General features: G+C 38.3%; 1 protein-coding gene across 4 annotated transcripts in view; it reads left to right on the plus strand.

Annotated features, from left to right (window-relative positions):
• Positions 1 to 1,213: 1,213 nt before the first annotated feature.
• SLF2 (SMC5-SMC6 complex localization factor 2) overlaps positions 1,214 to 14,642 on the plus strand; it is a 48,432-nt gene continuing 35,003 nt past the window's right edge. The window contains exons 1-5 of one of the 4 annotated variants that reach the window (XM_025992237.2): positions 1,214 to 1,608; positions 4,166 to 4,209; positions 4,694 to 5,430; positions 6,912 to 6,969; positions 12,700 to 13,685. In XM_025992237.2, coding sequence (XP_025848022.1) covers positions 1,469 to 1,608; positions 4,166 to 4,209; positions 4,694 to 5,430; positions 6,912 to 6,969; positions 12,700 to 13,685 — 1,965 coding nt within the window. In that variant the 5' untranslated portion in view covers positions 1,214 to 1,468. Of the gene's footprint in view, positions 2,033 to 4,165; positions 4,210 to 4,693; positions 5,431 to 6,911; positions 6,970 to 12,699; positions 14,202 to 14,642 lie in introns of those variants that run through there. The other 3 variants (XR_011997540.1, XM_025992239.2, XM_072739802.1) reach the window with 3 other exon arrangements.

Below are 14,642 nucleotides of genomic sequence, written 5' to 3' on the forward strand. Positions count from 1 at the left end.
AGAAAGGAAAAGAGGTGAACCTCAGGTCAGTCAGCCTTACTTAGCTACAGAGGCAGTCAAATCTCAGTACAATAAACTTTAAAGACCTAAATTCTTTTCTGTCATTTAAGATTTTCTTCCACCCAGATGATTGAACAGGCCTGCCAATCAAAGCTTGGACATCTTGAAGATTGGTATTTTGGTTTGACATATATGTCATAACAGTGCATTACAACTATTAGTATATTACATATATTATATGTCTGTGTATATAAGATGTCAATATCTGATCTGTCTCTGGGAGATTTTCTAGTAAAGTATGTAAGAGTAGGTCTAAAGAGCAAAGGAAAAGGAAGGCTAATTTGCTCAATACTTATTATACGACAGACTCCAAACTGTGAAGTTTACACTGCTTATCTTATAGTCTACAATTTCCCAGAAAAGTAGAATAGCCATTTTATAGATGTAGAAACTGAGGCTCAGAAATATTCTGACCAGTCTCCATTTGTAAGAAAAACCCTGGCTGACAGCCTCCAACTCACAAGCCCGTTACAAAGGAGATTTGGAGATTGCTGGCAGCTTTCACTAATCTATGCTGTCCACACTTAACATGGGTAATTGAAAGCTGACCCTATGATCCTTTCAAAAATCTCCAAGGAATCGGGTTGCAGACTTCATGGATAACTCATTTCAACAGCTGAGAAAATGCTTCTGTGGAAGAAAAACAGCCTCTATTTCAGTGGTTTTTTTTTTCCCCCCTTAAGAGAAAAAGCACCCACCACAACACGTTAACAAGAACTCTCACAGAATGGACAAGACTTCAGATTGGGCTGTGCAGATTACCAAGGAAATGGTGACAGCATTAGGGCACTTTGGCCTAAGACGTTAAAGAGACGATGTAATGAGCAGCTGGGGATTTCTGAGGCACAATTGTATGACACAGGAAGCCCAACCGTTGGCCATCCTCACTGAGGGCAGCTGCCGGGCTCGGGTTTGCTTCTGCAAACCTCGACCTTCGTCCTCGAACAGGCGGCTGTCGCCAGCTGCCGCAGCGCCCGCACCGGCCCGCGCCGGTTCGCCCCCGCGTGCCTGCCGAGGCCGACGCGGCCCGGACGCGACTGTGCGCTTCCCACCCCCCCACCCCCCGCCGCGCACGTGACGGGGGGGGCAGTTTTCCTACCCCCTCCCCTTCTCGAAGCCCCGCCTTCTCCCGAGAGGCTGCCGCTTTCTATTGCTCCACTACTGGAAAGACCGGCGCGGCAGCCAGTCAGAGTGCGACCCTTCAAGTAAGACCCGCCCCCTGTTGGTCCTCAGGTTCCTTCCCGCTCACACAGGAGTCACTTCCGAAGAGAGAGAACCGCCATGAAGAGAGAAGGGGGTGCCGCCCAACTCTGCTCCGACAGCCTCCCCGAGTCCCAGCAGCAAGACGGCAACCACGCACCCAACTTCTCCAGCCACAGCTCATGCCGCCGTCGCCAGCGGCGCCGACATGACAAGGCGCTGCATGCCCGCTAGGCCAGGTTTCCCCTCATCCCCAGCCCCGGGGTCGTCGCCCCCGCGCTGCCATCTGAGACCCGGTAGTACCGCCCCTGCTGCAGCGGGAAAGAGAACAAAGAGTCCTGGGGACAGGTACCGTGCAGAGGGTTGGAGAAGGGGCCGGGTCGCGGGGGCAAGGGTATGAGGGAGGACTGCGGACGCCCGCTCTTTCAGTTCCCGCCATCCTCCGCGAGCTCAGGCCTCGGCGTTCCGGGGCCTGGCAAACCCCTGCCCCGCCTCCGCGCGGGGGCTTCTGGGACTTCGAGTTTCTTTTTCTGTAGTTGGGACGCAGGTCTCGGTGTAGTGACCACAGCCTGGGTGGCTACGGAGAACCCGCCTTAGGTAGACCGTGATTTTTGTCCTTTCCGAGAGCTGGACCCGGGGCCCTAACTGCTAAGTGCATATTGAGGTGGTTTTTTTGTACGTTCAGTTCTGCTGATCGGAGTAGCATAATAGTCTAAAATCTTTTCTAAATTGTGGGTGGAATTATGTACGATGTGACAAGGGAGACCCTTCCATTAATTACTTTATAGTCCAGTATGCACGATAATTCATACTTAAAGAACATGCAGATTTGGAATGTGATATGTTTTTTCCTTCGGCAGCTTTCCGCCTCTCCAAGAGGCTAGATTTTTTTGTGAAGATTTTGTGGGAGCTTTGTAACGAGATGGGGAGTTTTATCAAATGACATCCTCTGACAATAAAAGATGTTTAAATTCTCTACGCACTTGGTACTGTCTTTTTTATTTTAAGTTTTAAAAAGCTTGTAACTTAAGTGTCACAGTAAGTTTACCTTCTAATGTTGTGGTACAGGTCCACAATCCCTTATCTTAATTGTGGAAGCCAGGATGCTATGAAAATCAAAAGTTTTCAGTAAGTTTGGCACCACATCTTACTTGGCAGCCAAATCTGACTAGAAGTAATGGAAGACTATATATGGGCTTTATCACACTGAGTGTATTTGTAAGCTTTGCTGGAGAAATATTGGTGTATGCTCCGGGGTGCAGTGTCAGACCCCACTGGGGACTTTATGTAATGCATCCAAGTTACCCCCTTTCTAAAATCCAGTAAATTCAAATTCAAAAACATATTTGACCCCAAATTTTCAGGTAAGGGCTTGTGAGCTGTTATAATTTTAAAGAGCTAGTTATAAATAACTAATGGACATTTCTGTGCATATGAAATTAGAGAACTGTTCCTACTTGAAAGTTACATTCATGGTTATTTTACAGGTTTCTTGTATGTTTTACCCAAAACCATTTTCCCTCTGGTGTATAACTCGAAAAGGAGCCTGGGATCTAAAATTTTAAGATATAATATACTTTCTTTTAGTGATTACTGTAAAAGCATATTTAGTGTTGTTTTGAATTAGCCACTTCTTAATCCGTTCCCATCTCTTTCCTCAACCAGTAATGGAAGGCATCGTCCTTTACCAGTTTGCAGAACCTCTAGCATTTCTTCCTTTATTCTCCTGTGGCATTGATTTTTTATATTTTATAAAAACAAATGCATAGATTCTTCCTTAGTCTGTCATTGATACTCGTTTCATAACCAGTTAGCTTTTCTACCAACATCTTACAAACATTGTGGACTCTTAGTAAACCATTAAAGATAGGTGTTGCTCTTCTTATGTGACCTGTGAAGCATACAAAGGACTGGGATTGTTCAAGTTTTGTCTGAGCATTCCAACCTCACTGTGGATAATTGTTTAGGGAAACTGATAGTGTACTGCTTCTCTTTAAGTAAAATGAATATGTTTTACCAGAATTTTGCCAGGAAGTTAATTTTTTGCTCTACATATGATAACATTCCTCATTATGCAGCTGACAAATAATTCTAAATACATCAATCCGAATACAAATTCTGGTAATATGGTTCACTTTTGTGTTACTGTAAGGTACAGATATCCTTAAAAATTAAAACAGTTGGTTTTTGTAATTGTTCACTTTCTTCCTTTTCTCTTGTGTTTTCCCTAGGCAATGTTATTTTTGCAAATATCTTAAGAATTTTTATATAAAAGTTAAGATTTTGAAACACTAGTTATGAAGACTCATTCTAATTTCTGCTGTTTAACTTAGATTAACATCATACTGTAGTGTACAAAGAAGATAATACAGGCTTGGCACTTGATCCTTTCTGCCTTTTGGCCAGCATGCACTTCAATTCAGCTGCCTCCCTAGATAGGCCCAATCACTGATACTGCCATTCTGTCATCTGCTCTTGTTATGAATCTGTTTAGGTTTTACTCAGTTTTTATAATCTCTGTTTATTCATTCAGCAAACATCTATTGAGCATTATTTTGTACCAGTCATTGGAGATACCAAGCAATAGGATCAGATCCCCTCATGATTTTCAGTCGTAGGAAGTATACTGTCAATTCCCTGGATCCATATTCCAATGTTAATCATTGTAGTACTATAGGTTATATAAGTCTCAGTTGTGCTTTTATAAATTTGCTTCTACAGGAAATGGTAAACTATATTTTCAGTTTTTTATAATCAGCTTAGGAAAGCATTATTGCCACTGTCAGAACTTGATTAAATCCAATCTATATTCTATAAATCTACTATTATTCTCACCTTAATCTGAATTATTGAGGTTTTAATGTTTGCTTGTGTGATACCATATTAGTTATGCTTTTATTTTCAGGAAGCAGTCAATTATAGATTTCTTCAAACCAGCTTCAAAGCAAGGTATGTATACTACTAATGCATTTTTTTGCAGGATCTTTTCAAGAGGGAGATGGATTCAATTTTCAAATTTCTCTAAGCTCTTACTTGATTAAGCATAATGTTCAAATTGAAAATATAATGAAGATGCAGAGTTTTTTTCAAAGATAAATTCTAACCATCATGAAGCTTTTTGCTGTTATTATATTTAAAATATGTCAGTCAACAATGTTCATAAGGCATACTATTTTGATTCTCTTGATACAGTAACATAAATAGAGCCATGGTGAGCTTACAAGAAATAGCAAAAGGGAGTTTATGAAAGTAAGGTAATTAAATAGATTGTGTGATAATTCCCCCCCCATAAAATGTGTATCATCATTTAAATATGAATTTGAAAATTTTTGTGATAGGTTAGTATTTTAAATACTATTAATTTAAAAGTATATACAAAATGTAATTGTTTATTTTTAATAACATGCAATTTGTGTTTTAATTGGCTATTTAGACAGACATATGTTGGATTCTCCACAAAAATCAGACATCAAATATGGAGGAAGTGGATTGTCCATCACTGGGACAGAGCAGTTTGAAAGGAAACTATCCTCACCAAAAAAGTCTAAACCCAAAAGGGTGCCATCAGAAAAGGGCACTATTTTAGAGGCTTTTATGAAAGGTGTTAAAGAGCACCATAAAGATGGTGGTATACATGAATCACGTCAGCCTTGTGTGTCAATAGCCACCAAATATCCTAAGGCGGTTACAGAAGTCTATGTTCCTCCATATTGCTTATCAAAGGAGATGAAGGCACTGAAGAAAAAACATCGATCTCCAGAGAGAAGAAAGTCGCTGTTCATTCACGAAAATAGCAGGGAGAAGAATGATAGAGATCGAGACAAGACCAGTGCAGATTCCAAAAAGCAGGCCACAGTGACAGAAGCTGACATCTTCAAGAACAACAGCTCTAGAAGTCTTAGCAGCAGGAGCAGCTTATCCAGGCACCACCCAGGAGAAAGTCCACTGGGCGCTAAATTCCGGTTGTCATTAGCTTCTTACTGCAGAGAAAGAGAACTAAAGAAGTTGAGAAGGGAACAAATGGAACAGAGAATCAACTCAGAAAATTCTTTCTCAGAAGCAAGCAATCTTTCCTTAAAATCCTCTAGTATAGAAAGAAAATGTAAACCAAGGCAGGAACAAAGTAAACAGAATGACGTCACAGCTGGAAAAAGTAATCTTTCAAACCTGGTATGTGTAATAATTACTGAATTAGCTTCGCTATTGCTTTATTATATTTAGAATGCTAAATTTAGAAATAATAATTGTTGACATCATACTAGTATCTCTTGTTAAGGAAATGCTGATATACAGTTTTTTTAAAACCTAAACTCCATTAGGTTTCCTCCAGCTGTCCATAGGACTCAGTAGTGTTTCTTGCCCTTTTTTCAGACCATGAACAAAGATCTTTCTTAAGAAAGTAAACATTCTTTTTTTAAGCAAGTTATAGTCATTTTTAAATTAGGCTGTGCTGAAGGAATGGAAAATCTAAAACAGTAGGAAATGGTTTAGAACAGAAATTTCCGAAATGTGGTCCCTGGATTAACAACATCAGCATCACCTGGGAACTTAGAAATGCAAATTCTTAGGCCCCACCTCAGACTCACTGAACCAGAAATTGGAGCCAAGAGTCCAGCAGTCTGCAGTTAACAAGCCTTCCAGATGATTCTGATGTACTTTAAAGTTTTGAGAATCACTGGTCCTAAATACCTGAGAATGGGTGGTAGACAACTTAGATGGTAATACTTAGAAAGCTATCCCTAGAGAAAAGACCAAAGCTAGATTATCATAAAAGCTGACCCTCTCCCCTAGAAAGACAAGTACTTTGTTTCAAAGAACTTCTCTACATACAGTGTTACCTGGAAGATCGGTATCAAGAAAGGCCTATGTTGATAAGATACTAAGAGATTTTAAAATCAGACCAAAAGTAAATCAAACCATGACATTTTAGGAGTAAATGGAGAGTGTTGCCTTGTATGTTGCTGGAAAACATACTTGTAAACTCTAGGGTTTGTTTGCAAGGAGTTTTGGTGTCTTCCAACAGTGAGATTTCCTAACTATAAAGGTTAGTAACATCTGGTCCTTTCTTAGAAGATTTCAGTGTTTGGTTGAGCATCAATCAGTACTTGAACTGCAGTATTGAAGAGTCCATTGTGTCCTTTTTTTTTTTTTTTTTTTAAGGATTTTATTTATTTGAAAAAGCACGCACATGCAGAGGAAGGGGGATAAGCAGACTCCCCGCTCAGTGGGGAATCTTTGACCTGCTCAGTCCTAGGACCCTGAGAACATGCTCTGAGCCAAAGTCAGAGACTTAACTGACTGAGCCACCCAGTCACCCCTGTGTTATGTCCATTTAGTTGACAAATATTAGGGTTACTATAACTTTATCAAAATCATGGTATAGTGTTCTAATACAATCTTGAGTTAATATAAATCTGTAAATTTGCATTTGAAAACTGTATTTTTATACATCCTTACATTTTTATAATATAAATGCTCTTCATTTTTATAAAACTTAAGAGTTTAAAATATTTTACTACAGAAGTTTGAACTTACCTCCAAATATAAGTGCTTGCTTTATTTGGTCTAGAATATGTTTAAAGTTATGAAGAAAAGTTCACATTCTTTACTGGCCCCCATTCCTAATTAATTTTTTCTCATTTTGCTGATAGGAAAATGGACATTTCTCAAGGAAAAGGTCCTCTTCTGATTCATGGGAACCTGCTTCAGGTAGAATCAAAATTAATTTATCAATTTTTAAATAATATTGTATCAGTGGCACCTTTTTAAAACAGATTTGTTTAAATATGCAGTTTCCTTCCTAGAGGGAAATTGAATGTCTCAGATTTAGTTAAGAGTTTGGTAAAATTGGGGCAGCCTGGGTGACTCAGCAGTTTAGCGCTGCCTTCAGCCCAGGGTGTGATCCTGGAGACACAGAATCGAATCCCATGTCAGGCTCCCTGCATGGAGCCTGCTTCTCCCTCTGCCTTTGTCTGTGCCTCTCTCTCTCTCTCTGTGTCTCATGAATTAAAAAAAAAAAAAAAAAAGTTTGGTAAAATTATATTCAAAAAGTATAGTCCTTGAATTAGTATGTGTAACCTGTGGTTTGCCTTGACTTTTTTGCTTTTCCTAGCAACATGTTTCTCATTTTGGTATTCAGTGTACTACTACTGAATCTTAGCTATAGTAAGAAGCATAGTCTTAATATTATTGAAATTGTGGACTGAGATTTTGGTATTATAGATGTTTTGTATAAGGTTGAAACTGTTCTCATGCTCCAAAACAGTGTTTCCTAATATTTCATATACAAAGAAAACTTTTTTTTTTTTAAGATTTTATTTATTTATTCATGAGAGACACACACAGAGAGGCAGAGATACACAGGCAGAGGGAGAATCAGGCTCCATGCAGGAAGCCTGATGTGGGACTTGATCCTGGGACTCCCTGGGCCGAAGGCAGGCACTAAACCATCGAGCCACCCAGGTGTCCCAAAAATAACTTTTTAATACCAAATTTCAAGTACACTTATATTTAGTTTGTACTTTTTGTATGTGTCAGCTGAGGAAATATATAATAAATACTACCATTATTTCAGTAATTCTTAAGATATCTTTATCTTTTTTTAACTAGGAAATAGAACAGTGTAAAAGTCAAACATTGCAGAAATTTATAACACAGGAAATGAAAGGCTCCCAGAAATAACAACTGTTAATAGTCTGATACATCAGATTTTTTTTTTTTGCCATGATTGCAAACATTGCAAAATGGATTTTACAAATTTCCACACTCAGTAAGAGAGAGTGGACATAATGGTAATAGCCAGCATTTATTGAACACTTATTGTGTGTCATGCCATGTTCTCTGTGCTTTTAATTCATTTGACTTTCATCCTTATAAGATGGTTACTTTTAAAGATGAGGAAACAGGTACAAAGAGACAGATGTGACTCCTTGTTCCTCAGATTTCATGTAAAACTATGTATTCCATGGGGATCCCTGGGTGGCGCAGCGGTTTAGCGCCTGCCTTTGACCCAGGGCGCGGTCCTGGAGACCCGGGATCGAATCCCACGTCGGGCTCCCGGTGCATGGAGCCTGCTTCTCCCTCTGCCTGTGTCTCTGCCTCTCTCTCTCTCTCACTGTGTGACTATCATAAAAAAAAAAAAATAAAAAAATAAAAATAAAAATAAAAATAAAAATAAAAATAAAAAAAATAAATAAAAAATAAAAAAAAAAACTATGTATTCCAGAGGTGCGTTGCATTTTGAGCAGGCAATCTCAAGTGTTATAATCAATGCTCAGCCAAGGCTGAAACCATAGTTTACCATCGTAGAAAGAGCTTCTAGGATACAGGAATAAATTTGAAGTTTTATGTAGTTTTTTAAATTTTTATTTAATTTTTATAGTGTCATTGATTTTTAGTGATCAAATTTCATTGAATTTTGACATTTGAAGTACAAAAACAAAAAATTCTCAAGCATGAGATTGTCCCTGTACTCACTTTATTACACATTTGTAATAAATGATCACTTTCCAGTGAGGTGAATGGAAAAACCAAATATTTTTAGGCTTGCTCTGCCAGTATAAAGGGCTGCTGGTGGTAGTTTTTCCACCAAGCTTTTCAGCTTTTTTTTAGTAATGATTAAAATAAAAATTCTCTTTAGTTCATAGGTTTGCTGATTTCATCAGTGGTGAATAAAGTAGTTTCAATTCTACAGTTCCACATATTGCAGTTTTTGAACAGTGCTTGAAAAAGATGTTTTCTGCATATTTTCACAAGCAGATTTAAGAAGTTACCTTCACTTACATTTTTATTTCTAATATTTTTCAGGCTTCATAATTCTTTTTTAATTATCATACTGTGCTTTTTAATAAATACACATATATACTGCATTTCACTGTCAACAGAATATAAAGGACATAAGAGGCTGTTTCACTCTAGATAACTTATCTTTATCTGATAGTAAATCTTAATAATTCAAATATACTGCTTTGTTCAAATTATTGCTATTATATTTCTCAGTTGTGATCATGATACACATAATCACACATTTATTAATCACACACAAATTGAGGATTTCAGAAATGTTGGTAAAGGCATTTAGCTGTTTAGTCTTCCAGAATCCTGTCCTTGGGCTTCATTCTGAGGTCCAAATTAATTCATCCTTTGTTTATTCTATAATTTATTAGTAACCAGTCCCCAATTAATGAGTATTTGAACTTTTACTTTTTTTCTATTTACAAACTCAATCCCCTGTCTTCTCTGAGTGTTTTATATATGAATAGATACTTGAAATGTTCTTAAACAGTCTACAGTTTGTACAAGTGATGCAAAAGGAATCATGTAGTTAGCCCGCTGCCCTAGAGAACTTGCAAAAAAGAGGAGCTTACCTAAGTACCAGTTAAACCTCCTCTAATTCTAGATGTCAAAACCTCTTAATCAGCTGATTTTTCCTAAACTTTGCCCATAAACAGTTTTTCTCTCCTCCTGGTCAGGTCTTCAATTCCTGAAAAATCAGGAATTTCTCATTTCTTCTTCCTTTTTTTTTTTTTTTTTTAAAGATTTTATGTATTTATTCATGAGAGACACACAGAGAGGCAGAGACATAGGCAGAGGGAGAAGCAGGCTCCATGCAAGGAGCCTGACGTGGGACTTGATCCCAGGACTCTGGGATCACGCCCTAAGCCAAAGGCAGAGCTCAACTGCTGAGCCACCCAGGCATCCCTTCTCATTTCTATCTATATATAAATTGACTTCTTTAGGAACTGGAACAGAACTCAAACTGGCAGCTTTGTAGCTGCCTTTTTTTGTAACCCCAAACTTAATCAGTGTAAGTTCATGCCACATCTTTTTCTTAGTTTGATTTCTCATCCTATACTACTGTCCTTTTTTTTACAAGACATTTAACCCCAGTAAACTAAGTGGGCATGGAATGATTTCTTTAAGTAATAGGAGATATTTGTAGAAAAATGGAGTTAGAGGTATTTGGTTATTGATTGATTTTTTTTCTTTTTTTCTTTTTTTTTAAGATTTTATTTATTTTTCATGAGAGACAGAGAGAGAGAGGCAGAGACACAGGCAGAGGGAGAAGCAGGCTCCATGCAGGGAGCCTGACATGGGAGTCGTGGGACTCGATCCTGGGTCTCCAGGATCAGGCCCTGGGCTGAAGGTGGCGTTAAACTGCTAAGCCACCCAGGCTGCCCATTAATTGATTTTTTTTCTGTTTATAAAATTTTTCAGATTATGTACTGATCAGGCTATCCAAAAAGTTGCTTAACTCTTGAGTTCCTTTGTTATTGTTTTAACCAAACTGTTGGGGATTTGAGGACATCTGCCCATATGCAGAGAGAAATTTGATTTGGGGAATATTGATTACAGAAATAGTAATATTTAATGAATAATGGGTTTTAATTAATGATACACCACATTTTTATTTTATTTTATTTTATTTTTTAAGATTTTATTTATTCACGAGATTGAGAGGGAGAAGCAGGCTCCATGCAGGGAGCCTGATGTGGGACTCGATCCCATGACTCCAGGATCATGCCCTGGGCTGAAGGCAGATGCTAAACCACCGAGCCACCTAGGAATCCCTACACCATATTTTTAAACACCATAAGAAATTTTAAAAATCTGGTTAATGCAAATATACGTGGTTTATTAAAGTTCTCCTGGATGGAGCACCTAAACCTAGGTGGCTTAAAACAACAGAAATTTATTTTCTCATGGTTCTAGAAGGTAGAAATCCAAAATTAAGACTATCATCAGGGCCATGCTCTAACAATTCTAGGAAAGAATACTTCCTTGCATCTCCTAGGTTCTGGTGTTTGCCTACAGTTCTTGGCATTCCTTGACTTGTAGATGCATCACTCCTATCACATGGCATCTTTTCCTGGTGTGTTTTCTTCTTTTTTTTTTTTCCCTAAGATTTTATTTATTTGAGAGAGAAAGAGCACGAGCAGGGGAAGAGGGAGAGGGAGAGGTCCCAGTCCCAGGATCCTGAGATCATGACCTGGGGTGAAATCAAGAGTTGAACACTTAACCAGCTGAGCCACCCAGGTGCCCCTTCCCTGTGTGTTTTCACATCATCTTCCCTCTTCAAGTCTGTCTCCGTGTCCAAATTTCCCATTTTGAAGTAAGCCAAAGAGAAAGGTACTTACGCGAACTAAAATAAAATGCCAGCCTGCTCCACCCAGGGAAGTACATTTTGTGAGAACCAATGGAAAGGAGCCTGAACTGCTGCCATCCATTCCCTATGAATTCATGGTATGATAGTATAAACAAAATAAAACACCTCAAGACTGGAAATTTCCCCTTTTTAAGAAGCCAAACGTAACTGGTTTAGGACTCACCCTAATGACTAACTTGATTATCCCTGTAAAGACTCTATTTCTAATTTTATTTTATTTCTTTTTAGAAAATTTCTTTAAGATTTTTGTTTATTTGTTTGACAGAGAGATGTAGAGAACATGAGCAGGGGGAGGGGCAAAGGGAGAGGGAGAAACAGGCCCTTGGTTGACTCTGTTGAGCAGGGAGCATGACTAGGGGCTGGGTCCCAGGACCCTAGGATCCTGACCCTAGCCGAAAGCAGATACTTAATTGACTGAGCCACCCAGGTGCCCCTCCTATTTCTAACTAAAGTCACGTTCTGGGATTCTGGGAGTTAGGGTTCCAACATATCATTTTGGGAGCCACAGTTCATAACACAGTTAAAGACTAGAAGGATACACAGGAAGGAATAAACAAACACTGGAGAAGAAAGCCTTGGGTGGATATTTTTTTAATTGAAAATTTTAAATTTGCTTTAAACTAGTTATCGTGTGTGTATTTTAAGGTATTATAAGCTTAGATGTAGAAGTAATACATTTCTGGAATCAGTCCTTGGTCTAAGGAAGAATATATGAACTTTTAGGAAAAAGGACTGCTTTTGCAGTCCTTTCCATGATACAGATATACAGCTTTTGTGCTTTGGGGAGCAACACCTTAAATTTTGTTCACGTACTAAACCTTTAATAGCTTTGGAATGACAATAAGCACTGTCGGGGGATTCCTGGGTGGCTCAGCGGTTTAGTGCCTGCCTTTGGCCCAGGGCATGATCCTGGAGTCCTGGGATCGAGTCCCACATCAGGCTCCCTGCATGGAGCCTGCTTCTCTCTCTGCCTGTGTCTCTGCCTCTCTCTGTGTCTGTCTGTCTGTCTCTCAGGAATAAGTAAATAAAATCTTAAAAAAAAAAAAAAAAAAAAAAAAAGCACTGTCATCAGCTTTAAATTTGGATGCCCATACTTTATTAGTTAATAAATAAATAGTAGTATTAACTTTTTCCTTATCCCACATACATTGAATGATCTCAGCTTAAACTTCTACAATTTAAACGTTTTGTCAGAGTGTTCTAGACACTCGCTGAATAAAACTTTACTATAGGAAAATATATTTTTCACTAATCTGGCAAAAATTAAATTTTAGCAGGGTCTAAGCAGAATAAATTCCCTGACAAAAGAAAAAGGAACTCTGTGGACTCAGATCTGAAAAGCACAAGAGAATCCATAATTCCAAAAGTAAAAGAGTCCTTCCTTGAGAAGCGTCCTGACGGACCACATCAGAGAGAGAAATTTATAAAACATATTGCACTGAAGACACCTGGGGATGTATTGCGCTTGGAAGATATATCTAAGGAACCCAGCGAAGAAGTTGATCGCTCCTCTGGAGGCTTGGCACCTTCAAATTCTGGCCACCATTCTTCCAGGAATAGTGACCAAATCCGTGTGGCAAGTACCAAAGAGACTAAGATGCAGAAACCCCACTTATCTTTACCTCAGGAAAAGTCTGCAGTTAAAAAAGCTAGCAACCTTCAGAAAAATAAAAGTGCTAGCTCTGTGGCATCAAAGGAAACAAAACTTCTACCTTTACTTTCCCATGTTCCAAGTGCTGGTTCCTCTCGGGTACCATTAAATGCTAAAAATTGCACTCTTCCAGTTCCTAAAAAAGAAAAAGAGCGTTCCTCATCTAAAGAATGTTCTGGGCATTCTACAGAATCCTCCAAACACAAGGAACACAAAGCAAAGACTGATAAAGCTGATTCTAATGTATCTTCAGGGAAAATTTCTGGGGGATCTTTGCATTCAGAATATAGCACTCCTACAAAGTCTCCCCCAGCTGCTTTGGAAGTTGTGCCATGTATCCCAAGCCCTACAGCGCCTTCAGATAAAGCCCCTTCAGATAAAGAGAGTTCAGGAAATTCCAATGCAGGTAGCAATGCACTGAAAAGAAAACTAAGGGGTGATTTTGATAGTGATGAAGAAAGTTTAGGTTACAACCTAGACAGTGATGAGGAAGAGGAAACATTAAAATCACTGGAAGAAATAATGGCTTTGAACTTCAATCAGACTCCTTCATCTACAGGAAAGCCTCCTCTTTCCAAGGGGCTTAGATCTCAGTCATCAGACTATACAGTAAGTAGTTGTGTGACATTTATCTTTACTTGAAGAGGGAAAGTTGGATTGATTAGTGAAAGAGGGTTAAATTGGTAGAACTTAATTGAAAATTCAGTATTTGTTATTCATAATTGGACTGAAACTGATATAGTTCTTGTTTGGCTAATGGGTTTCCTATATCTTTAGTTTTATTACTGTAAATCAGTGGTCTCCAAACTTTTTTGATCACACACACTTCTAATTAGTAAAAAAAATTTTTAAGCATGTACTCCAATATATATGTATACTTATAGATAATATACATGTACCACTATACTACTATGTACTTTCTAAAACATAATGCAAAAACAGAATTTAAAAGGAAGAAGAAAAAAGTATTTTCCTATAGAAGTTATATAGAAGTTACTATAGACTAAGTTCTACTGGAGTTTCTATAGAAGTTCCATATAAATAGAAGTTCTATTATTTTCTTCCTGCACCCCAATGGATCACCTTGCACACCCCCTGCTTTGGAGACCACTGCTGTAAATGAAGGTAGAGTGTAGAAATGTTGTTAATTGTGGTGTGCAATTTTATTTCTAAAGTGCTTCATTCTATCTTGGGAATAAGCTGCATTAAATTCTAATAATATGTCTGTAAAATTTGGTGGGGAAGATGTTAATGTTCCATGGTAACACCTAAAAATTAATAGTTTGATTCCATTAAAATAGAATTTAAAAATAAAAACAGGGTAGCCATGGAGCCCTCGGGTGTTTGCAGTCAGTTCATAAGACTGGCAGGGTTTTATAAGTAGTGCCTTTCCTAATAAGTGGTAAAATCAAATTGCCTGCAGTACAAAATACTAGACTTAAAGCATGATGGTGAAAATTCTCTAAGAAAGGTATCCTCCTGGCCTAGGTTATTGAAATAGAAAATATTCTTTAGTACTCTGAATAACTCAAAACATCCCAGTTCTTCTACTAAGATATGTTATAA

The sequence above is a fragment of the Vulpes vulpes genome, chromosome 15 (genome assembly GCF_048418805.1).
Source record: "Vulpes vulpes isolate BD-2025 chromosome 15, VulVul3, whole genome shotgun sequence".
NCBI lineage: Eukaryota > Metazoa > Chordata > Mammalia > Carnivora > Canidae > Vulpes > Vulpes vulpes.